The sequence below is a fragment of the Drosophila miranda genome, chromosome 4, assembly GCF_003369915.1.
Source record: "Drosophila miranda strain MSH22 chromosome 4, D.miranda_PacBio2.1, whole genome shotgun sequence".
In the NCBI taxonomy this organism is placed as follows: domain Eukaryota; kingdom Metazoa; phylum Arthropoda; class Insecta; order Diptera; family Drosophilidae; genus Drosophila; species Drosophila miranda.
This window is the reverse complement of record NC_046677.1, coordinates 3211682-3237180: the sequence shown is the minus strand read 5'-3', so window position 1 is coordinate 3237180 and position 25499 is coordinate 3211682. Positions and strand designations below refer to the sequence as shown.

The following is a 25499-nucleotide window of genomic DNA, read 5'->3' as shown; positions in this document are numbered from 1 at the left end:
CAGTTTCAGCTGTTAGCTATGCAAGAAAAGCGAGTGACGCCGGTTAATACCACTTGCATGCCCTTGCTGCTTTTAAATTTGTACGTGTAGTAATACTTCTTGGTAGCCGTCAAGCATCGAGTGCTACTGGGGGATAAACGGATGGCGAATTGGCTCGCACAACTGTAAACTCGAAATGAGGCGCGGCCACTCCGGTTAGGAATACCCAGTGCATGGCCGAGGGGGTGCTCGGTCGATAATATGCGGACTCTGGATACCTGCCGCAAGTGGGCTATGCCTCGGGTGACTAACCCCTTCCCGCCTACTCGTGGGAACAAAATGTCAGCTAACAAATCGTGTGGCTCCAAGGGCGAATCGGGTACCGGGGTGGCTGCTAAGCAGAGCAAAATTTCGGCTGGTAAGCGCTCCGGGACCGAAGAACCCAAGGAAGCCCCGACAGGTAGCGTCGCTGTACCACGGGGAGAAAAGTCGTCGTACCAGGACAGGAGACGAGCGGCTTTCATACTGGCCAACGAAGACCATAGCTACAGGGCGTCAGGAGAAGGATAGGATCTGAGGCTGTAGGCCTCCTCAATCCTGCCACATTTCCAGCCAGCCAAAGACGGAAAGGGCGCAGCCGCTAGCCAGCCAGGCCAAGCACAGCAAGCCAAGCGGGTTAAGACCCACCTCACGAACCGATCGTTGAGAACGAGCTCTAGGAGCGGTTCCTACAGGTACTGGAGGAGAACGGCGGACCACCGCCAAAGTGTGAGGCCGCAGGGTGGCATCAAGGCAAGGTGAAAGCCATCGCCTGCCAAGACGCTCGCTCTGCAGCCCTCTACATGAAGGCGGTGGCTGCTCTCAAATAGGTCTATCCAGGGGCGAAACTGGAGGCCGTGAGATGTGAGGATGTCCCCAACCGTCCGAGAGCCAGAGCATGAGTCTCGGCTAAACATGCAGAGCCTGAGAAAATCCTCAGGTTACTGCAGGTCTGTAACCCCCACCTTCCCACAGCCGATTGGAAGGTGGCCAAGGTAGAGGACATCCAAGGACAGAGGCGCCAGATAATCCTCGTCCTTAATGAGGAGTCGCTAGAGCTCCTCGAAAAGACGTACGGTGTGGTTGACTATGGATACAAAAAGGTCAACATATCCACCTACAGGTCCGATCGCAAGGGCAGGCAAGCGGAGGTCGAGCCAGACCCGGAGCTGCCGGAGATCCCAAAAGAGGGGGCCTCGTGTGAAGGGGCGTCGGATGCGGCATCCATGATGTCGGACGACATCCTGGATGACTACGCGATCGATGAAAGCGACATAGCCAGGGGTCTCAGCCACATTGTTGTCGGGGAGGAGCCGGAGTCCAACGACAGCGATCTAGAAACAACAATGGTGGAGGTGAGCCTCAGGAATGTCATTGACGCTCCTGCAGATAAACCTCCACCATTGTAAGCAGCATGCGCTGCTCTACTGGAGCCGACATAGTCCTCATTCAGGAGCCCTGGATCCTCGGAAACAGGGTCTCCGGTTTGAGGACTTCAGATTACAAGGTATACGTAGCTGAAACCGCAGGTAAAATTCGCACCTGCATTCTTGCAAAAAGAGAGTTGCACTTATTTTTGCTCCCAAATTTTAGCAATAAAGATGGCGCTCTGGGCGCTAATCGCAGACCGCGAGGCCAAGGACACCGGCCTTATCGTAGGGTGCGACGCCAATGCACACCACTGCCAGTGGGGAAGCACTGACATTAGCGAAAGCGGTAAGTACCTTTTCAACTATTTACTGACCACCCAGATGGTCCTTTTAAATAGGGGGAGTGATCCCAACTTCATTATTAAACACAGCAAGGAGGTTCTTGTGTCCCGCTTTCTTGTCTGATAAGATCTGGAAAGCTCTCTTGGTTTACCAAAGAATTAATTATCCACAAGTGTATTTCCAAATTGCGACTCCACAATGAACGAAAATCTGTGGCATCCACAATTTTGAAGATACGAGAAAACCCAAGACGTGAACTATAGAGCCCATTCTACCAGATTGCCGATTCTGGATAAGACCTGATTATTATAACCATAACAAAAAAATCAATTTGCAGTGGCTACGCAACTCCGTCTATGCACTTACTCGCTCTCTCTCTCTCACACTGAGTATCGGGTATAAGTGCAGAGCCGCGGGCCTAGCTGCTACTTGCTACTTACAACGTGCAAAACGCGCGCCCAAGAAGCCCCTCCCCTTGGTAACGGGACCTTGGCGGACTGCGTCCGATTTCTCTGGCTAAGACCCCTTTGCAAAGTGAAGCTTGCTGGCACGTTACGTGACTGTATTGCCGCTCCAATCGCTGAGCGCAGCTTAGCTCGGCTTGCATAGATAAGCAAGCATAAAACATAAATATTGAAGAGCGAGGTTTGAGAGAACGCTTGGCAGAGCAAGCACGTGCAAAGCTTTAATAAATATTGGAATAACATAAAAATTTGTAGCTTAAGTATGCGGCTGCAATCCAATAACTTTCTGCTATTTGGCAAGCAGCTAATCGGCGGGGTTCTGCTCCGAACACATCGAATCCTGGATCCAGTTGCACCTTTGCCTCATATTGGAGAAATTTGAAAATTTGTTGCTAACTGTGATCAATTTGGGCGCAGCTCATTTTGTTGCCGTTTGCCAAAAGTCGACTTTATTTGGATGCCACTTTATTTTTTTTTATCAATAACGCAGACTTTGACGGCACAATCAGCCTGTTTTGATTTTTATCTGATGATTCTTAGATACTAGCACAACGATATCACATTTAATAAGTTTTTACTAAATTTGATTAACGATTTTATTAGTTCATTAGCGTGATCCACTCAAAATCTAAATTAATAACTTTGTACAATTATTTTATTTGGAACTTACGACTTGATATTTCGTTACTAGAGATTAAAAGCTGATAATAAATAAATGCATGACAAAACCTAAAAGATATTCGTAACGCCAAGAAAAAGTATAAGTATAAGTAGATCTGATAGCAGGGATTTTTTGTTCTGTTAAATTAGGTCTTTATTAAATGTCATGAATTTTAATAATAAACTTACGAACAAACAATCTAGAATACAGTATAAGTACACATTTTAAAATTAACTGTTTACAAAAATCATTTCCAAATTAATATTAGATTCAAATTTGGCCTTATTTAATAAAAGCCACAATTTATGATTACTTGGAAGCTTATTGTTATAAACTATACAACGCATAACGCGCATTATAATTAACCGCAGTTATTGAGCATACCAGTCAAACTTCTCCAACTCGAACGACAATCAGTGCAAAATAATTTAATTTCTTTTCTTATTGTTGAAGCTAAAAAATAAAGCTGTCATACTTAAAACTCAACAAAGTTTATTAATACCCAGCTTAGTTAATAAAGATTTAAATTTGAATTATGAAATGCACTGCCCAATATTTAAGTTTCAGTATTGCAAAAATCCATATTTTTCTCTAAAAGCAACGCCATTGACACTCAATATAGTTCGAGCTTCAAAAAATTCGTCTTAGGGAAGTTCTGGCTAGAATGTTCAAGAATATTTGTATTTGTTCGGTTCTGCATATTTATTATTTGCTATGCATATTTTGTTAGCCAAAATTTGATAGCATTTAAGAAAATTATTTCTCTTGCATTCTTTATAAATTATTGCACCTATAAAATTTGTTTGTTTTGTAAATATGAATCTAATCTTCCGTAATAAATGAAATCGAGACAGTTTGAGCATGACCAATGACATATAAAATATACACAAAATATACGCGATCAAAAGTAGCTCGTTAAAAATAAAAATATACTTAAAATTAGTATATTTGCGTGTAATGTATTTTACAAATATATTTTATATAAATACCGCGGGGAGTACACTTAATTTTTTTATTTTTAGGAATATAAGTATTAAATGAAGAACGTACGTTTCCTCAATTTATTGCAAAATGAGATGTCGTTTTCTATTAGTACGGTTAATTGCATGCGACTTAATATACAATAAACCTTTTAAACCTAAATTCAAGTATTAATATATTTTATACTTTTTACGTTTTCTGGTAGAAGACAGAAAAACTAACATTGATCTAAGACTATTATAAACTAACTTAATTGTTTTTTTTACTGCTTTCATCACATGCAGCAAAAATTAAAATTGGTACACTTTTTACTTATCAAAAATATTATCTACGGTTTTTATACAATAAATAAGTTTTCATCGACAGTGGAAGTTGAAGTTGTTGTATACGTTCTTCCAAGTTTGCGCGTCCAATTTTTTGTCGAATAGTCCTTCGGCAAAGATCCATTAGGGGCAAGGGTTCAGCTTAAATAAAAAATAATTCATTTTTATTATTTAGAAAACCGTTCTTAATACCAAAAGTATTTTATAGATGTTTGGAAAATTTTCATATTTATTAAAGTTACTAGGGCCGATGTTACTCGATGGCCCGCGATTTACCAAGAATTAATGTGCAGAAACTATGACTCCAATGTGTGCTTATTAGTAGCTACAACTACTTCTAATATTTACACGGATAACAGTATCAAAAGCAAGAGCATTTACACCCCTTACTGAGTTAGTGTATAGTTAGTGCTTTTTTGACATCTGTCTTTTTTTTCTCCATTCTCACCACGACACCAGCCGTTTTATCTCCTTCCCCTCCGCCAGAGCACACTACGCACGCTACACGCGTGTGTGATAGAGTGAAGCACTGCAATTTAATTTGTTTCTTTTGGTTACCATAATGATCTAGTCCTGGTTCGGCGTTTTGATAGAGATGGTCAATTTCTACGATTCTACGTTTTCGGGTTTCTTGTATCTTCAAAATTATGGATGCCACAGATTTTTGGGCTTTGTGAGTCGAAAAATTTTGAATCATGTTCAGTGTGATATCTCAAAATTTGTTTGATCTAGCTTTAAGTCTCTGAGAATTATTGCGCGTCAAACAAGACGGATGGACAGACGGATAGACAGAAATGGATTTATCGACTCGGCTATTGATGCTGATCAAGAGTATATATACTTTATGAGGTCGGAAACGCTTCCCTCTGGGTGTTACACACATTCACTCTAACCTAAAATCGAATATGTCCTTATAATTTTTAAGTATCGGGCATACAAAATACTTCGATGGACCGAGATTTATCAAGAACTTATGTGCGGAAACTGTTTGGCGGTCAGATATTTCATTTGTTTTATAATTTTTTTATATAATAGACAGAAAACGTCATTATATGAAGTTTAAAATGTCGGAACTACATCTACGAAAATACCAGCGTAGCTGCTCGTTTTTGTTTATCCTTTTTAGGACATGGGCGGTGTACATACAAACGAATTTCTGCCTGTCTACGGCTGTAGCTGTGGCGGAAATCATGCTGAGAACATTATGCCCATTTCGGGCTTGAGTGATTAAGGGATATACTCCACCATATATAATATATACATACAGTCATAAAACAAACAATATAAACATTATTAATTTTTTATTTTTTTTTAGTGACTAAATTATTTTTTCATAATTAAAATTGAAGGTTTATACAGTACTGCATCAAAATATAGCAAAATAATAATATTCAAAAACTTGATGTACCAAAAATTAATTTTTTCATTTCTTAGTCCTGAAAAAAAATAGAAACGGAAGACTTAAAGATAGGAAAAAAATGTTCCTAGGTTCAAAGTCTAGTGGATTAGGTTAACTTTAATATAAGGTAGTGGCACTGCGATATTTAATTACTTTTGCGCATCTACGAGTTATTAGTCGTCCCCGGTTTGTCTCAAATGGATGGATCAATGGAGAATCATTCGGAATCATTCGAATCATTTCTTAGTCAGCCTGTAGGACTGATTCGGGTCATTGTTCTGCTGGAACTTCCACTTTAACGGCATTTTCTATTCAGCATTATACTGTCGAGTATACTTGAATAGGTAAATGCATCCCCACAGCATAATGGTTCTGCCACCATGCCTAACCGTTTTAATAGAGTACACCTAATTCTGTTCTTACACGGTCTTTTTTTAAACGGTTTTGATCAGGAAAAAATCGACCGTCTAAAATAGAATTAGGTGTACCTTGGGCCGTAGGAAGTATTCTTAAAGTGCCCAATATGTGGTTTCCCATCATACCCAAACAAATTGATCTTAGTTTCGTCTGACTACAACACATTTTTCCATTTTTGACGTGAACAATGCGGCCTTATTGCAGTACGGCAACTGACAGTTGCATTCAGATCATTTTTAAGATCTTCCGATTAAAGAAAGGGGCTTATTTATTTTCGAACAAAAACGTTGTAGTACTTCGATACAGCGCGCGTTTTACCGTATTTACATATGTGGTTTATCGTCGTTTATTGTTTTTTTTTTAAGTTTCTATATTTTTTTTCCAGGCTTAAAAACTATTTTTTTGGTACATGAAGATTTTTTTCTTAATTTTTTTTTGTTATATTTTGATATTTTACTAAATACACCAACCTTCAATAAAAACTATAAAACTTAAAAAAAATATTCACTGGAGAAAATTTTCTTGTCTTTATCCCTTGACAAATTGAGAATTGTACGCCACAAGAGCACGCAAATAATGGTCGACAGTTTCGGGGTGTCCGAAAACAAAACCTCACATTTACGAACACAGAGAGGAGACAGAACAGGCCCGATAAAATCTGTTTTTGCTCAACTCGCTCAAGCAAAGACCGACTTTTACACTTATCTTTTGTTACTGTTGTTCACTGAGCGAACGAAAAAATGTTCTGCGTATTTATGCGTGGTTGTGAGTGTGGTGCTTATAGGAACAATCACTTGCCCATGTGAATGAAAAACGTTGCTATTAACTATTGTTATGGGACGTAATGCAGTTGAATTTCATCGTTATCATCACATGTCTTTTCCATCATCTCTCATCAATTTGCAGAAAATTTGCAAAATATATAAAGTATATTAGGCGTTTGATCAAAAGTATCCCTTTGAGTTATTTTTTGGGGGACACGATCGTGTGGCGTGTGTTTCTCATAGTTTCTTCCAACGAGAAAACACGCGTCCAACGTCGCGAGTTGGATTCGCTGGCGCACAATCATAGATTTCAACTTTAAAGTTATGTTGCATGTTTGTATGCTATGTTAAAGCTTATTAATTAATATATGCACCAATTAGAATTTAAAGGTTATAAAGAAAAATAAAAGAGATCTACATTTTGGTTTTTTTAGCCGAAAAAAATTCTGACTATATTTTTTTTTTTTTTTTTTGATTTTTGTGTCAATAAGCGGCATAGCGTCATATATCCGCCCAGTAAATTTTGCCGGCGGAATTTTTTCGTTTTTTTTCTGGAGAACTTATTTCGTTTGAAAGCGTCATATCTCCGCTCGGAGGCACGGCGGAGATGTCGTTTCAAATCGTCATATCTCCGCGCGGAGATATGTCGTTTATGGAATGGCGGAGATATGTTGCTACCCCTCAATAAGCGTCATGCGAAAAATTTGTTTTCTGATGGAATAGGTGACAATACTGCCAAAGTTGCGACTTGTTATATTTTTCTTGCATCTACATACATATACGATTTAGCGCTGTCATTTTTACCAAACAATTGTTATGTATGCTAGTGCATATAGAAGCACAATTTGACCGATAGATAGGGTGGTATTAATTACATATAGGCAAATTGCTTAACAACCGAGCTCCTATTTCGCACGGAAACACATATAATCTTACGATCGGACATGGCTATATGGCCGTTGTTACAGATCAATAATTAATAATAATTAGTTTGTAAGTGTTTATAAATCAACCGAAAATCGAACCGAATTAAATGACATGCTACTATATATTTGAACTATACTTACGATCTAATCCGCCTATATAGCGCATAGTAATCTCGCAGTGTCCCCAAACCGCTGAAACAACTGGATACAGTTTTTTTCCTTTCAGCCCTCTAAACGCAATACCTAGATATTGCTGATCAACAATAAAACTCAAGGTTCCTTCATCCATATCTAAGGCTACTAAGAACTTGTCTGGAACCAGAAACGCTTCGTCGTTTTTCAAAATGGCTGGATATGTGACACCAGCACAATTTTTTGAATCGTGATACAATTTGTTTCTACCTAAGTCCCAGCCCCAGCTCTGTTCAGTAGATCCAACTAAACTTTGATATCCAACTGAGTGTAGGGGTGCGTCAGCAGTGGACACGCCAACAACTGCATGTGTTCCTCTTTGTCTTGTTGGCCAATAAATTTCCCAGATATGCAATCCCTTTGTGAGGCCGACTTTTCCACGGATGCAATCTGTACTCTGGGCGACTGGATGCCTGTGAAACGTCAACTTGTCGTCTTCTTTCACAAATATGTTTAACGACCTGTCTTCCGAGTTCCAAGAATGTTTCAGTTGAAGCTCTCGAATCGCTGGTGGCATATCAAGCAAAATATCAATGCGCGCTGGTTTTAAAAAATCAGCTTGTAGCTCCCTTGGTATAATTGGTTTAAAAGTAGCCTGTGAATCATTACGACTAACTGTTTTAACTCCACCACTAATTTTTTGACCCATGTTCATGCCACGGCAGCTTCTTGATCTTCTTTGGTCGATTGCAACTTTGTAGGATAGTCGAAGACGCTCAAAATCCCTAGGTTCCAATCTGGACAATACAACTCTCGGAGATAATGTGGATAATGATGAAATACTTTGAGGGCGTCGCCTTTCACTGGACCTTATTGAAGGTGTCCGACCACCCTTATACCTGAAATTAATCAAAATAGTTTTCATCTTCCATTAATTTGTTTGACTTTTAATTTAATGCGTACATCTATACATAAATATATTGGTTAACTATGAATTTACATCCATTAATCGTAATATGTACATACATACATATGTTCGTGAATAAATGATTGCATATGCTTATATGTACATACATACATACATATGTACATAACCATAAGCCTATGAGCCTGAAAACAAACTTACAAAAGCGATGCAAGTAAAAATATGTATGTACATATAAGACTAAATATTTTATCAATACACACCACAAGACGTAACAATTGTTTCTACAGATTAGGTATCATCTGTGTGTACCTAATTTTTACCTTTTTTTTCCAAGTTCCATCTATAAATGAATGAATTTAAAATCGAACAAAATGGCGTCGGCGACGATATACTAATTATTCAACACAATTAGTTGTTTATAGTACATATCCATTATTTGAAAATGAATCAAATCACAGAAACATAAATGTTCAAAAATAAAACACAGTACATATCAATAATTCAAGTCTTCATGTGATATTGTTTCTGTGAAAACGAAAAAAAAACAGCGATTCTTTAACATAAGACCATCGCCAACTACCACATGAGCTATCAAGGTTGAAAGAAAACAGGGTGTTCCCAGTAAAAGTCATAATATACTTCGAAAGGGTGGTTGCACGATACGATTGCCAAAACAGTTTATTTGGAACAAGGGAAGGAACATTTTACTTTGCAATTTACAACAAAAAAACAAATCAAAGTGTAATTTTTCATATAATTTTTTAATGATATTGATTTATTTACGATCAGGATGTCAAGCAGAGACATAACTTTTGCGAACAGAAAAATACATCTACAATAAGAGGCGATTTAATGATCGTATTTCACTATATTCCACTAATTATTATTTCGGAGTATGAATTTATAGTTTCTTTGCTCCTACGCTGCCGTATTCCATATTAGAGCATATGGATATAATAATTAACTAATGTAGTATTATTTTGGTTATCATATATGTACAAGTACATGTCCGATGTAAAATCAAATGTACTTGAATTCATTAAAAAAAAATTGATTTTTACTATTTATAATTTGTATATAATTTTACTAAAAATACTGGGCAGAAGTTAACAGTTGAAACGTTTGGAAAAGAGTAACCAAGTAAGAGTAAGTATCCAGAACTCCAGATACAAATGTACATAATTATGTAATCATCTGATTTCGGTAACTTATGCAACGGTCGCGATCCCATGATCTATTTATGTTGGGTACTGTTGAATGGTTGTTATATTTTAGATTTATTTAGTATCAATGGCTTCATGGCACTCTCAGTCCACCTATTATCATCTAGTTTGAGCTCAAATTATAAAAAAGTGGAAATATTTTTTACTATGTAATTATAGTTTTTCTTACTACGTATTCGCTTGAATCTCGTTACTCGGGGGGTTTTGCACATAAAATTCTTTATGCTTATACCATGAAAAGTGGACAGTCAAAAACAAAGGTTTTTATACCCGATACTCAAAATGAGTATTGGGGTATATTAGATTTGTGGTAAAAGTGGATGTGTGTAACGTCCAGAAGGAATCGTTTCCGACCCCATAAAGTATATATATTCTTGATCAGCATCAATAGCCGAGTCGATTGAGCCATGTCTGTCTGTCCGTCCCTATTAGCGCCTAGTGCTCAAAGACTATAGGAGCTAGAGCAACGATGTTTTGGATCCAGACTTCTGTGATATGTCACTGCTACAAAAATATTTCAAAACTTCGCCCCGCCCACTTCCGCCCCCACAAAGGACGAAAATCTGTGGCATCCACAATTTTAAAGATACGAGAAAACCAAAAACGCAGAATCGTAAGGAATGACAATATCTTTTAGACTGCAGAATCTGAATTGGATCGTATTATTATATCCAGCATAAAGAAAACAATTTCAATTTGTTGTCGCCCTGTCTCTCCCTAACACACACGCAGCATATCCGGCTTTGCTTAGAGTAAAACATTAGCGCCTAGATCTCAGAGACTATAAAAGCTAGAGCAACCAAATTTGGTATACACACTCCTAAGATATCGGACCTTGACGAGTTTGTTTCAAAATTTCGCCACACAAATCTCAGAGACTATTAAGGCTAGAGTAACCAAATTTGGTATCGGCACTCCTGTTAGATCTCACTTTAAAACTTATATCTCAAAATTTCGCCCCACCCCCTTCCGCCCCCACAAAGGACGAAAATCTGTTGCATCCACAATATTGAGGATACGAGAAAACTAAAAACGCAGAATCATAGATAATGATCATATCTATCAGATTGCGGAATCTGGATCAGATCAGATCATTTTTATAGCCAAAAGGAACAAATCAACACGCTCAGACTAATTTTCTGTCTCTCTCGCACGCACTCTTTGTCGTGTCGTTCAATATTAGCGGCGTCTGCCGGAGGAGAGCCATACTGACTTAGTATCGGGTATAACTGTAGAGTTGCGGTGTCCGCTGAAACTCACAACGTTCCCCCTCGTTTTTTGTCGTTTTATGAAGATTTTGTTTGTTTCTCAAGAAAAATGCACGTTAAACTAACTAACTAAGATGAAAGGCTAACGGAACACACAAAAAGTTTGAACCCAAATGTCCTTGTTTTCAAAGGATCCTTACATCTACAAGTATTTACTTTTCATTCTTGGTTTTTGGTCAGGAAATAATATGTTTTTGTTATTACAATTGTTATCTCTGTGTTTTACCAGCTTTTTTCGCGAAAATCATAATGTTTATGTCGTTTCCATGCTGTTCCATTTATTTTTTCAATTCAGTTAAAGTTTTGGGCCTCTGCATTCATATAAGAACGTTCATGATTTGCTAAGATACTATTTTCTTTCGTACCTTTTTCATTGTTTTTCTCCGTGCTTGAGTTAAGTGTACGTCTGCAGTTGCTAGAATATTGAGCTCACAACAGTGGAAGCATTTCTATATACATTTCTGATATATACCCAAAAATCGAGCAACGTTTTTTTAGGCAAATTCTGCCCAAATTACAAAATGAAAATGCCCGTAAAAGTATAACGGTCGCAAAGGGTAGCAGTTAATTTTACATACATTAGTTAATATATAGTTTATATTAATTTAACACCGTTAGTAAGTGACATTAAAAATGTTGTGGACCTCAATAGACGAGCAATAAGTTTTCTCCAATTCTGCAAGGCCCAAATCAATACGAAGAAAATATGAGCTAACAAATATGAAGAAAATATTTTTTCATAAAGACGTTCTACGTACTCCGGCCTTTGTTATCCATTTTTATACCCGATATTCAAACAAATCTGTTTGAAAATTCTAATTGTAGATACATTTTTCCGATATCTTTTACCTGATCGTCGCTAAAATTCTTTGTTACAATGCTGTTACAAATGGTGTACAATCTCTTGTCGCAATATTGATATTTCTAGCGACATTGAATCAACGTTAATTGAATAATTAAGACAAAGTGAACTTCAGTTGAGCCAAGAGTCGGCAAGTCTAATGATTGGAATGGAATTTGGAATGGCAAAACTGCATAAGCATTTTTACCGACGGAGCCGAAGCTATGACGGGAGCTATGTATCGAGGGTTTAAAAAAAAAAAACTCGAAAACTAAAAATGTACATTTTTTTTTACACAGGGAAGCAACGATGATAAAGTCGCTGCGTGATAAATTTTTGTCGTTCCCACAAGATGAGATGTTGTTGAAATATTCAATTACATCAAGCTGACAAAGACACCCGTCATCCGACGTACTTTTATGTCGCTCGCTTTTATATAGTGCAATAACACGCAAATTAATTCGCGAAAAGACGGCCAGGGTATGCATGGGTACTTGTGCTCGTGTTGTCCATGCAAATTATCAAGTAGTGTTATAAATACTAATAAAAATCGATCATATGTTAAATATTGGGCAAGCTTTGTAAGCAATGCAGAACAACTTTGCTAAAGTCACGCTCGGCAGCAACAACAATAACAACTCGGACGTCGACAGTCGTCACTCAGAAACAACGCCTTCTTCTGTATACGTGCACCCGAGATAACAGTAGCAACAAGAGCACGCTCTCTCTACCCTGCGATATTATGCTCAAGCAGCACATTGCGAGGTGAGTCGAAGCTCCCCCTCTCCCAACCGAAAAGTACGCAAAACGCTAACGGAACGCTAATACAGACTGTGCTCGATCTCTATGTGCAAATAAAAAACAAAATTGACCTCTCAAGCAACTAAGCAAAACATCTGAAAACACTGTGCCAAATAAGGCGCTAACAAACAATGGATTCGCGATTCTGAGTGTCGCAAAAGAAGATGATGATAACGCTTAAACACCTAATGTGATGCAATAAAAGCCTCCACCTATTTATGTGCGTCAAGCAAACTATACTGAAATTGGCGAAAACCATCTATGTCAAATACCTATGGGCAAATACCTCAACAATGAACAAATTAATCACTAAACCTACCAACCAGTGGTTATCAAAGGAATCGAATCAACAGATCCTGTCAATAAGATAATAGATGGTCTTAAATATTTGGGCTTTGAAGTCAAAATGGCAATGAACTTAAATATAAATACAATTTCCCAACCAATGTTCTAGATAGAACTGACTCCTGATAGTATGCCTATACGCGTTGCCTGCGGGGATCTCACTGAGCCTTACCCCGCAAATGAGGAGGACCCATCTGCAAAAAATGTAGCAACTGTGGGGGATCCAATACTGCCAACTATAGAAGTTGGCCTGTCCTAAAGAGGTAATAAATCGCCTAACCCAACAAAAAACAGCAGCTCGAATCCCAGTCATCCGACAATCATCCGTATGTACCATCAACTACGACTCCACAAGATTATTTTGCTAAGGCGCTAAGTTACACCAACGGGTCGTACGTCTGTCTTTAAACCGAAATTTCAACAAACCACTGGTAAATACACTGGTAGCAATTCAACAAGCGTTGCAGGAACTGGAGCTCCACCTGGAGATCTATGCGACAAACAATCCCGATGGAGATCACGGAGGTACCAGAACTCTGATCAAGCCTCGTATCAGGCATTATACGTTGCCATAATTTCCTACGTACCCGCAATACGAGAATGGGCTGGTAAATAGTCGGCCTACCACAGAAAACACGATTTCTTTGTTTTTAAACATAATCTCAATCAATGGTCCTCAGATTTTAGCATATCTTCCATGAAATAGGACTTGTCCTGATCCTCAAAATAAGCGTTTATTTCACAAACAGTCTTTGCCTTTTTCTCCGCCGTTTCTCCGGTTGAAATCCACTGCTTTGACTTTTGAGTATGGTGATATATATGCCAGTTGTGCCTACAGTCACAAAACGGCGAAAAAATTCGTTCTAATTTGCGTTCCTTCAAAATCCTTCGAAATTAAGCGAAAATGCAAAAGTGACCATGCTAAAACTCCCGCCAAAACTAGCAGTGTTGACAAAACCAGTTGTAACTTTTTCAGCAATCAGCTTATTGAAAGCAATAATCGAAAAAAATATTTATGGGTGCTTAGAAATGTGTTCTTTTGGAAAGGCCGATTACTTATCAGCCCGCCCTCGTATACTGCCCACGGCACTTCGAAATTCTTCGACCTATTACGTGCCCGCTTTGTATCAGCTGGTGACAACATTGCCAAGCACACCCATTGCGGACCTCGACTCAGCAAACCCAAAAGGAAGATAACTATATAGTCTTAAAATCTCACCACGAAACAAGCTTAACGGGTGGCATATGGCTGGGGCTTTATCCAACTTGATTCTTTAGGAGGGCTGCTATGATTGGGACATCCTTGGGCTTTATTAATACCTGCATCGAAAAGATTTTTAATGATCAATGATCAAAAAGGTGAGTTCGCGTTGAAGCATACAATTTAAAAATTGTTGTGTAAGAAAATGAGCAAAAAATAACATCGTGGTGCTTTAAAGGTTGTAGTATATACGTATCTACAGGGTACATGTCACTAAATTTTTTCAATAAAGTGACATAGCGCCCACTCCTAAAGTGTCTTAGCGCCTGCGGGCGTTATGACACAAAATTAAGTGTCATAACGCCCTTAATTTCGTAAAACTTGCAAAGTGCATCAAGAATCAATAAAAGTACGTTTAAAAAAAGTTCCGTTTACTGTCTTATCTCGTTTGTTATCGCATTTTACATGTTTTCGGCACAATGATCTTCTAATTAGTTTGTCATTAATCTTCGAGCAAAGTGCATGCGTAATGGAAGCTTCATATGAGTACAAGATTGTTGCTGGGATTTTGAAAAATTCAAAGTTGTTGCTTTTAACAACAGAGCAACAATTATTTAAAATAAAGAGTGCGTTAAAAAATAGTTCGCGTTATATTTGTTATATAAAAGACTGTGGTGTTTCAGTGGCTTTGTCCAATATTGGCGTGTGCACTCAAATGAGTCTCGAGTGCAAACACAACCATGCCTCTCCACAAGAACTCATAAAACAACTGGAGTTGATCAATAATGTTAAAGGTCAAAGGTCAACAACTGGTCAGGAATATCAATTCAGAGTGATAAATAACCATCTTTTTGTTGCCAGCTATAAAAAAAATATTTAGAATCCTCTTGAAAATAATTTCAAAAACAATAAAACCAAATTCCTTTTTTGTTAATAGTTAGACCAGAAACTTAAATAGCAGCCTATTTGTATAGTCACTCAGAAAAAGATATGCCAATCAAAAAACAAGGTTAGAATGATTCACTGTAAGAAATTGATAATTCTTCGAGAAAGCATATCGGATTAGCTTGCAAACGAAGAAAAAACTGACAGTGATATAAATTCATGTTCCTTCGGTAGCAGAAGGATTGACTCAAAACAAGGCGATTTGATATTGATTTAAAAAAAGTTGTGGGTAGGAACATTTTAAAGAAAAACATGCTTCCCTATATAATTTTCGTTAATAATCAGTATTAAATTTAGTCGAAGTTTAGATCATTGTACTTTTAGCTTCAGTCATGAGACTGGACACATAGATTTCTTCTAGATAGACACATACCCTCAGTCGTAATTCAGAAAAGCGTTATGCACCAGTATCACTATCGGATCCATCAGCCCGCTGTAGAACAAAAACAGAGAGGACCAGATGTTTGCAACGCACAGGAGGAATCTCGATCCTATACAATTATATAATATATGTATATGCAATCTTATGATTTGTGTAACTCATACAATCACTTAATTTTGCGGTTTCAACTAAAACGATCCGTTTTCATTGTTAGGTGCTCTAGTTTTCGCCACTTATTGTCATCGATATTTTTCATTTTCTCATGTTCGGTAAAGCGAACATTTTAGTGTGATAGGAGAAGAATGTCGTGCGTTATGCGAACAATATGTTACGCTACCAAAACGCAAAATGTCAGGGCAAAGAATTATAATTAGTTATAAAAAATGCACAAGCTAATTGCTTTGGCATTGGTGTCAAATAAATGTTAATGCAGCATTCGTTTTGTCGTTGTATAAAATGGACTTTGCTTTTCGTTTCAGTTCAATTTGAGCAAATTTTAACATCATTAATACTGAACGCAGGTTATTTATGAAGAGTGCAAGAAATTGGGCGCTGCTGCAGTACCCTGGAAGTAACTTTGAGAGGTTTAGACGACACTTTGAGACCTGGAAAAATGTAGCTTGAAATCCAGCTAACGGGATTGGACGGAAACTCCAAAAGGTCAGGTTTTTGTGCTAGTAAGTTGTAAGTTTCTTTAAAAGCTTTTTATGATGCAAGAGGTAAGCTTGAATAAATCCATGCTGAGATGAAGATAAATATGTGGAAGTTATTTACGATATGTTGAAATGCACTTGCATTGCTAAAATATTATCAATAATTTCTAAAAACGACATAATCTTAATTCATTGCGTTAGACTAGTTTGTTTTTCTATGAGGAGGAATAATAAACGATTTCTTCCAGAAGGTACGAAGCATCAAGTATACATCGATAGGGAGAATACTTTGTGCGGGTATTAACCCAGCGAAAAAAACGACTTAACTAGTCGAAGACCGTGAAGCGGTGATCTTTTTACTCAAAAAGGAGATGGAAATGCCGTTCGCCCTTGGTAGACTGTATGGGTACGGGTGGCCAGAGTAGCTTTCCTTTAAAAAACTGGACAAAGGAATTGGCAATTGCCTGATCAGTGTTTGCCGACAGATTTAGTGGAAGGCCTCAGGTTAACAATACTCTGGTCGGATCCGAGACAAAGCACATATCAAGCAATCGACATATGGAATTTGTCACATGGTTGTCTTGAGACAGGGATAGATTAAGTTTGGCATCAATAATTTCATGTGGTGGCATTCGTTTACCAAAGACCAAACCAAAGACTGACATTATGGTCTTTATAAGATAGTGAGGACAAAGAAACGGTTTTTATAGCGGACAGGTGTTGTACGTATATCGTTATATCAGAAGACAGTGAAGGTGGATTTTACTAAAAAGTAATGAATATAGAAAAGCCGGGAAGAATGCAAAACATTCGTTCGTTCTCAAAACATTCGTTCGTTCTCTTTCGTAGATCAGACGCGTTTTTGTTTGCGCTCCGCATATTTTCCCTTTGTTTAGCATAAACAGCCGGTGTTTTCATAAATAAACTTTAATTAACTTCCTAACCAGCCTACAATCTGGAAATCTATTCTATTCCGCGAGTGCATGCCTTTTGATTTGTGTTTAAACATTATTTATTATTTAACTTTTAATTTTTCGGCGTCGGCTTGTCGTGTTCGTGTTGTTGCCGTGAGTATGTATTACATTGCATTACAGCTCTCGTCTCTCGTCTTGTTGCTTTTGTTGTTTGATCACTCTCTCGCTATTACCTCAACTTCAATAACTGTTCTTTCTCTCTCGCTCTCGTAACTTCCTGTTCAGTAGCTCTCTTTCTCTCATTAGCTGCTGCTGCAACTGTTCTCATCTCCTCCTATTAGCATTTGTCTGGCACACTGGTTGTGAGGCATGCCGTGCGGTTGAAACTGACATGGTCATATTTATGAGGCAGACGCGGAAGGGCTTTAAGAAGCTGACCGTTGCCTTTAAAAAGCAGTACGATCGGCTCCTAGCCATGGAGTCTCAATTTGGCAGTCTTATTGAGTCTCCGAGGCGTAAAAGGGTCACTCCGCGGGATCTGCTAGTGCCAGCCGTCACTCAGCCGTTCGCTGCCGAAAAACTGACTCCGACCGCTCCCGGTGTGCAGCAGTTGATCTCGTTTGCCACTCCAAGAGCAACGACAGCTGCTGGCGATGCAGATTCGGTAGCCGAATTCATCGTCCATGTCCGTGGTGTCCGCAAGTTCGCTTGTTGTCCCGTCTATCCGAATCCCACCAGACGTTCCGGACCTCCGGATATTGCCACCACAGGTACTAGACCTGTGGTGACTAAACCACTGGTGGGAGTCTCACCAAAACGACAAGTTTTTATTTCACGGCTGGCCCCTGACCTCACATCTAATGATGTAATTGCTTTTATTCAAAGCAAAATAAAAGCCGTGGGTTTAAAGGTGGAGAAATTTAACTTCTCGTATGCCAGGGAGATAGCCTCGTTTAAGATAAGCATCTCCCCAACTCAATTTTACTCCGCCAAATTTTGGCCACCTATTCTGAGGAAAGCTACTCTGGTCATCCGTACCCATACGGTTTACCGAGGTCGAACGGCATTTTCAGTCCCTTGTTAAATGAATGTTCTTTACTTCATGATCTTCGACTAGTTAAGCCGCTGTTTTTACCGGGTCCAGACGAGGTTCCAGGTTGTGTACTCAGGTACTGCGCCGAGGCTGTGTGTGGACCCTTGCTTAACCTATTCACCCTGTCCATCGATTCTTCTTGCTTCCCCCCGATCTAAAAAGAATCGTTTATAATTCCTCTCCATAAAAAATGTAGCAAGTGTGAAGCAAACAATTATAGAGGTAGAGCAAAGTTATCCGCTATTCCCAAAATGTTTGAGAAGGTTTTAACTCCGCACTTGCAACATCTCTGCAAGTCACTTATATCTCCAACTCAGCATGGATTTATAAGGCGACGATCAACCACCACAAACTTGTTAGAGTTTACCTCTTTCATTATTAAAGGCTTTCAAGGTAACTTACAGACGGATGTTATTTACACCGACTTCAGTAAAGCATTCGACTCTGTAAACCATTCCCTTTTAGCGCATAAACTTGACTTCTTAGGGTTTCCGCTATCTTTGTTCCAGGTCTCAAAGCGTCCTCTTCAAAAACTCCCTCTCCTCTCCAGTAAAGGTTTCTTCGGGAGTACCACAGGGCAGCCATCTAGGCCCCTTACTCTTCACACTCTTTATTAATGACCTGCCTTCGGTATTAACATACTCTCGAGTACTTATGTATGCGGATGATGTTAAACTGTGTGTCCAGTATAAGGACATTTTATTTCATTCTCGCTTGCAATCCGATCTCAATAACTTTCAGTCATGGTGTTGTGCAAACTTGTTACACCTTAATGACTCGAAATGCAAAGTTTTCTGAACACATTTCTACCATGATAAATAAGGCCATGGGCGTGCTTGGGTTTACAAAGAGGTGGTCAAAGGAATTTGACGACCCCTATATAACAAAGACTCTCTATACCTCGCTTGTTCGTCCGATCTTTGAACACGGCTCCTGTGTATGGTGCCCTCAGTACAAAGTACACCAGGACCGTATAGAATCAGTACAGAAAAACTTTTTACTCTTTGCTCTGCGGGGCTTTAATTGGGATGAAGGTGTGAGACTCCCATCTTACTCTAGTAGACTGCTATTAGTATACCTCCCATCCTAAGTTAACCGTAGAAAAATGCTTGGTGTGATTTTGATGCACAACTTGATCAGGGGTGACATAGACAGCCCTGATCTGTTGAGCCGCATAAACTTCACGATTCCTATTGGACTTACTAGAAATTTTATACCGTTGTTCCTTCCACTTTGTAGATCGAATTATTCCTTGCATGAACCGTTTAGGGTCTTATGCTCAGATTATAATTTCCTCTACCATATTATATCCACCACTAATTCTCTTCCTCTTATTAAATTACTAATTCTTACACACCTTTCAAGTAATTAGTAATTTTAGTGGTATTTGTATTTTGAATGCATGCCCAGTTCTCTTAGTAACTTTAGTGCTAATTTTCCTCGAATATTAGTCTAACAGCTATTTTTCCTGCATGCTGGCGTAACAGCCTTCTGCTGGTTTCAGACGGGCCACTTGACGGTGCAGTAATGGCATCGCCTCTTGCAAGATGCAGTCTTTGCATGTCAACGTCCAAGAAAACGTAATAGTAATGCATAGTAATTCCATGTGTTTTTAACCTGTAGAGAGAATCGTTCCCAAGTGAGGTTGGAATCCACTGAAATCAGAACCATTCCTTTACAACTGTAGTGCAAGCCACAATGGCTTGGATATGGCATCACCAACAAGGCTTATATGTTGGAATGTTGAAATGGCTCATTTGATATGAACAGTTATAACCAATAAATTTGTTTTGTCCCCGACTTATGTGAGTCGTTAATTGAATTGATCTGATCATTCATTTTATCGTGATTAATTAATATACTACGCCACCAAATACCCAAATTCTTATTTATTGTTGAAAGTACGGATCTTTACTTTTTACTCTATGATGAACTTACAATGCCAGTGACTGACCAGTGCCTGTCCGTGCCTGACCTTATTTTTATGACCTTTGAATTTAATTATGTATTGACTTCTATCAAAGACTATACAATACCAAGATGTTGCATGAGGAACAAATGCTTTTTCAATTTTCGTTTGACGCTTCATGGTACGGGCGCGCGGGGCTAGTACTTCAATTCTCTTTTACGCTACCTTCGCCTCCGAAATGCTACTCGGCTTCGTCAATTCTCGGTCAGCGTCGAGTCGGTGTGAAAGCATGTCAGTGTCTGCGTGCCGAAACCGTAGGGCAGCGTGGTCGCTGATGTCTTTGGCGCGGTACAGTGGGGACTCAGCCGAAATAGTCAAAAAATTGTATGAGTGCTTTAGATAAATTTAATGTACGCATCTAATAGAGAATATTCCAATCAAATTTTCAAGATAGTTTTAGTTTAGGAGATATAAGCACTCAAAGTATAACATTTTTTCAGTGTGCAAATATTTATTGAACTCATATTCACTAACTAATTTAGCAAGCTGAGACGGTCAAAGGTCCCACTGTGCCGCTCCAAAGACATCGGCGATCCGCGACCACCGCTTCGACGGTGCTGAGGCTCGAGAGTCCAGAATTATTTCGTTGCTGGTGAAGGCATTGCCGAACAGACGACACCGATGGGCAGCGGGGTCGCGGTAGAGACGAAGTACAGGCGAAAAGGGAATTGAAACCCCGCGCGCTCCCTCGTGCCTTTTGGGTCCTAATGTTAGGACCCGCCATAGAACAGCTTTTTGGTCGCTCATGCAACATCTTGGTATTGTATAGTCTTTGCTTCTATACTTATTATTTTCTATACAGACTTCTATAGAGGAATATTGACCCAGCAAAAATAGATACTGAGATTAGAATGCTCTGATGTCTAGTTGAGCATTGTAATGTCAGTATCTATTTTTGCTACATTAAATGTTATCTGAGAATTTTCAAACAGATATTTACTATCTTTGCTGTGCAAATGTACCTATTAAAAGAAAGACAGACGTACAGATAACTCCTGGCTCCACCATGACTGTAAAATGATAATTATCAAACAAAATGACGCCTTTAAAAAGTTTAAGGGCTGAAACTATTAGTTATTAATTAGGACAAGTCACTAAAAAATGAGCTTTCTATGCGTAAAAGCGTAAAACGCTGTGTGCAGTAAGCTGGGTGCATTTTTGTTCCCGATTAATGTAAAGGATCTGCTGATAGTATGTTTCGACCATAATTTAACGGTAAAATGTGAGTCCGGGAGGTTTTGTTTTTCCTTATCTTTATTTCCTTTCCTTGAGTTTTTAAAGTTCAAATTTTGAATGAAAAGCACTGCTACGGCCGCGACTCTACATTTATACCCGATACTCTTGGAACAGTGCGATATCACAGTAGTCTGGATCATAGCTCGCAAACGACGGTCAACACTTTTTCCCTTTGCTGTCTCGTCACTGACAAAACCGAAAAAGACCACGAAGACACGGTCTCTCACTGAGCAGAACACTTTTTGTCTCTTCGCTTGTGTTATGTGTTTCGGATTTTCGGGTGAGCCCGACACACGATCGTGTCTCACAATAACAACTTAGAGAGACACTTTGGTCAAGCGCTCACAGCAAAAGTGTCTTTAGATGAGCAGAACCAAAAAAGTGTCTGAGTAAAGTGTTTTTAGTTTTTTTTTCGTGTATATGTTTATTTATTCATGTTTTCCGCATCTTTTGGGCTATTGTATTGTAATATGTATATTTATTTGCAAAATTGGCAAACGAACATTTTCGTTTTGCTTTTCACGATTCATTTTAAGCTCCAATAGTCAAACCGTATAGAATTCACAAAAGTTGATAGTTGCCATAAGCATCACACGTAAAAGCACGCATAAATACGCAAAAGACACTTTGTTCGTTCACTCGCGACAAGATGCTCAGTGAAAAACAGGAACAAAAGAGAAGTGAAAAAATCGGTCTTTGCTTGAGCGAAGAGCGAGTTGAGCAAAAACAGATTTGATCGGGTCTTTTCAGTCCATTTTCTCAATGTGTCCGTCAATGAGAGGTTTTTATCAGACACGCCGAAAGTGTCAACAGTTATTTGCGAGCTATGGTCTGGATACAAAATTTTTTTCTCTAGCGGCTAGTCTCTGACGGACGGTCAGACAGACATGGCTCAATCGTCTCGGCTATTGATGCTGATCAAGAATACATGTACATATACTATACATTATGGGGTCGGAAACGCTTCCTTCTAGGCGTTACACACATCTACTTTCCTCACAAATTTAATGTACCCCTATGCTCATTTCAAGAATCGTGTATAAAAAGACAAGGAAATAAACGCAATCTACTGAGATACATACATATGTATGTACATACAGAATATATAGAAATTGCAATTCCTCACTACATAGAGAGATGGCAACATACGATTTATTTTAAACAATAGTTTAATATACTGTATAATTCCAGGTATAATTTGATATGTTAGTTAAAAGTAGTTTTCCTAATTCAAGAGTATACAATCAAATGCAAGAGATAATGATGGGGTGGTCCTAATGTTTACATTGTATGTATGTAATATGCAGCAACATAATCATAATCACAATCTGAACTTTTGTGTCTTTGGTGCCCACTCACCGAAGGAAGTCCTCTAAATCTGGGTTCAATGTATTGAAAACGGTTACTAAATTGATCATTTGGATTCCAGATGATAATCACCAAAAATTCCTTTGAAGTGGTTGATATAAAAAAAACTATAAGATCAGTTGATATCCCGCCTAAGCTCTTAATCATCTCACGGTCTTTTTTCTCCGATTATCCATATCATTCCATGGAATGACTTTTTTTGACCGATCTTTTCTAAGTCAGCTATTATAGATAGAAGTCTATATGCAACATTTTAGTAATGACTAGTTTACATAGAAAAAGACGGACAGAAAGTATTGGGCTATGTACATACATATGTATATCGATTCAAGCTTGAAGATTCCCTTTCACAATTAACTAACCAATTTTTTATATATGTATGTATGTATATATAATATACTATATATATATATTATATTTATATATATATATACTATATATCAATACAAATGTACATACAATGCATGTATTTTGAACAAGTTTCTCTTTTCACAATGTCGACTTAAATATGTACATATATACATACATATGTACGTATGTACATTTAATTTGCATATAAACAGAGCAAGGACCGCTAAAGGTTAATATGCTTATTCATATCCGTTCCAAAAACTTTGTAAAACTGAATAACATTCTAAAAGGTTACTATATACATATACGAAATTTTGTACTTCTATTGTTTCTATGTTGTGAAAAATAGTCATATACATATGTATGTATAAAGCTTCAAAACAAAAAAATATAAAATATGTACATACATTTGTATATACATACATAAGCGTGTACTTCTTATTAAACTTTTTACATTTAGTATGCAAGTTATTCATTTTTGTTAAATTATGAACACACTAAAATACATGCATATGTACATACTGCCCAAACATACAATTATATTTATATGCAGAACTTACATACATATGTACATACTATACATAACGTTACATACATATCTACATATGTTTAACACATACATTAACTGTATGGAATAGAATATATCGAGAAAATTAATAAAGTATATTTTCTATATATGTATGTATATGTGTACATATGTATGTTCATATGACTTATAGCATAGCATACAATTTTGACCATTGTATAATTTTTGTGATGTTTTTGTTTATGCACCTATGTATGTACTTGCATATAAAACACATACTCATTAGTTTTCATTAAAAAATAAATGGGGGTACACACATAATTGAGTTCATGATTTGGGTTTTATGTATTTTTAATAACTACTTAAAAATACACGATAAATTATGCACTCACATTACTTCCTTCTTTTTGATTTTCTTTGAACAAAAACAAAACAACACATAAAATAGTAAAAGAAAATATTACGTAGAAACGATGGGATCATGGAACTTGGAAGGGATGCACACATATGTGTATAGTTATGTGATGTGGTACTTTTACTAAAGGGTCTTACACACTAGCATACTTCTGAAAGTGAAGTGAAATCACTTTTTAAGTTAATGCATACCATATTTAAATAATTTTAATAATATATATTTAGTCAAAAATTAATATATATTGGACATAAAATTTTGTATTATACCCGATACACAAAAAATATAGTTCCATATCAAATTTGTGTAAATGCATGGAACAATCAAAGCATGTTCCGACCCCATAAGGTTTATATTTTTTGGTCAGTTTCAGTAGCCGATTGTCTGACATGTTCGTCTGACGTCTAGTTGTCAGAGAATATATTAATTTTGAAGAATCTGCAGAAAGTACCAAAACAAAACGAGCACTCGATGGATCGAGATTTTTTAAGAATTTACAGTACGTGCAAAAACTATTTTGCGGTTAGACAAGTCCCTTTTCCCACATCTGATTTTGAATAAAATATTGGGAGAAAATGAAATCCCGTCACACTTCTGACGGTTTTGCCCCGTGTTCTACCGCTTGGCATCTTCCCTTTTCTGATGTCAGCAGCTATCCTGTCCGGATGCTCTTATTAAGCTTGGTATCTTTCTTGGACAAGCCCAAGTGTTGTAGTCTTTTTCTGCTGAGAGCTGGACAGGAATAGAATAGGTGTTCCACAATCTACGCCAAAAATAATTATATGGTGAGCCCAGCCTGTTTGCGTGGGTACCTATTTACCAATGTTCTGTGAGGGGACGTATGACTGCATTGCACCTTTTCTGCCAAGTTTGCAGAGCTCAGAGGTACGCTATGTGTGGTCGGCCATGTTTGCGGAGCTATGCGACCAATTGCCCATATTGTGTGTTAGGCGACTACAAAACTACAATTGGTCATTGTCATACGAATATCCTTGCCCGGGACCCATATAAAGCTGATGGCATAGTGCTGAGCCGTCTCGTGAAGAGATTTGCGGCAGTCTGGCAGAGTGGCCGAATTCGAGGAAATCGCATTTAGTGATCGCAGCTTAACTTTAGCTATTGATGTTTATCCGAGTTGCCATGACGATATCTGCTTGAATGCGGTTCACAGCTTCCCTGACTGCTATGACTTCCGCTTAGAAGACGTTACAGTGATCTGGGATCTGCCCAGCTTATGTTCTGTTTT

The 25499-nt window shown here is 38.1% G+C and overlaps 1 protein-coding gene across 2 annotated transcripts; it reads right to left on the bottom strand.

The window, feature by feature from the left end:
- Positions 1 to 2983: 2983 nt before the first annotated feature.
- LOC117188712 (protein gustavus) lies at positions 2984 to 24321 on the bottom strand. 2 transcript variants are annotated; one of them, XM_033392966.1, is made up of 3 exons: positions 24234 to 24321; positions 7807 to 8696; positions 2984 to 4300 (listed from the first exon to the last, which is right to left on the bottom strand). In XM_033392966.1, coding segments are annotated over exons 1-3 (1032 nt in total). In that variant the 5' UTR covers positions 24236 to 24321; the 3' UTR covers positions 2984 to 4160. The 2 variants fall into 2 exon arrangements, with proteins under 2 accessions (XP_033248857.1, XP_033248856.1); XM_033392965.1 differs by lacking the exon at positions 24234 to 24321 and adding an exon at positions 9046 to 9315.
- Positions 24322 to 25499: the final 1178 nt, after the last annotated feature.

What these genes read in the sequence shown, in the direction of transcription:
- LOC117188712 (XM_033392965.1), bottom strand. Translation starts at nt 9,065, where the DNA reads ATGGAACTTGGAAAAAAAAG. An exon ending in ATGGAACTTGGAAAAAAAAG is followed by an intron (nt 8,697 to 9,045) that starts GTAAAAATTAGG and finishes GATTAATTTCAG; the next exon opens with GTATAAGGGTGGTCGGACAC. An exon ending in CTATATAGGCGGATTAGATC is followed by an intron (nt 4,301 to 7,806) that starts GTAAGTATAGTT and finishes TTTTTATTTAAG; the next exon opens with CTGAACCCTTGCCCCTAATG.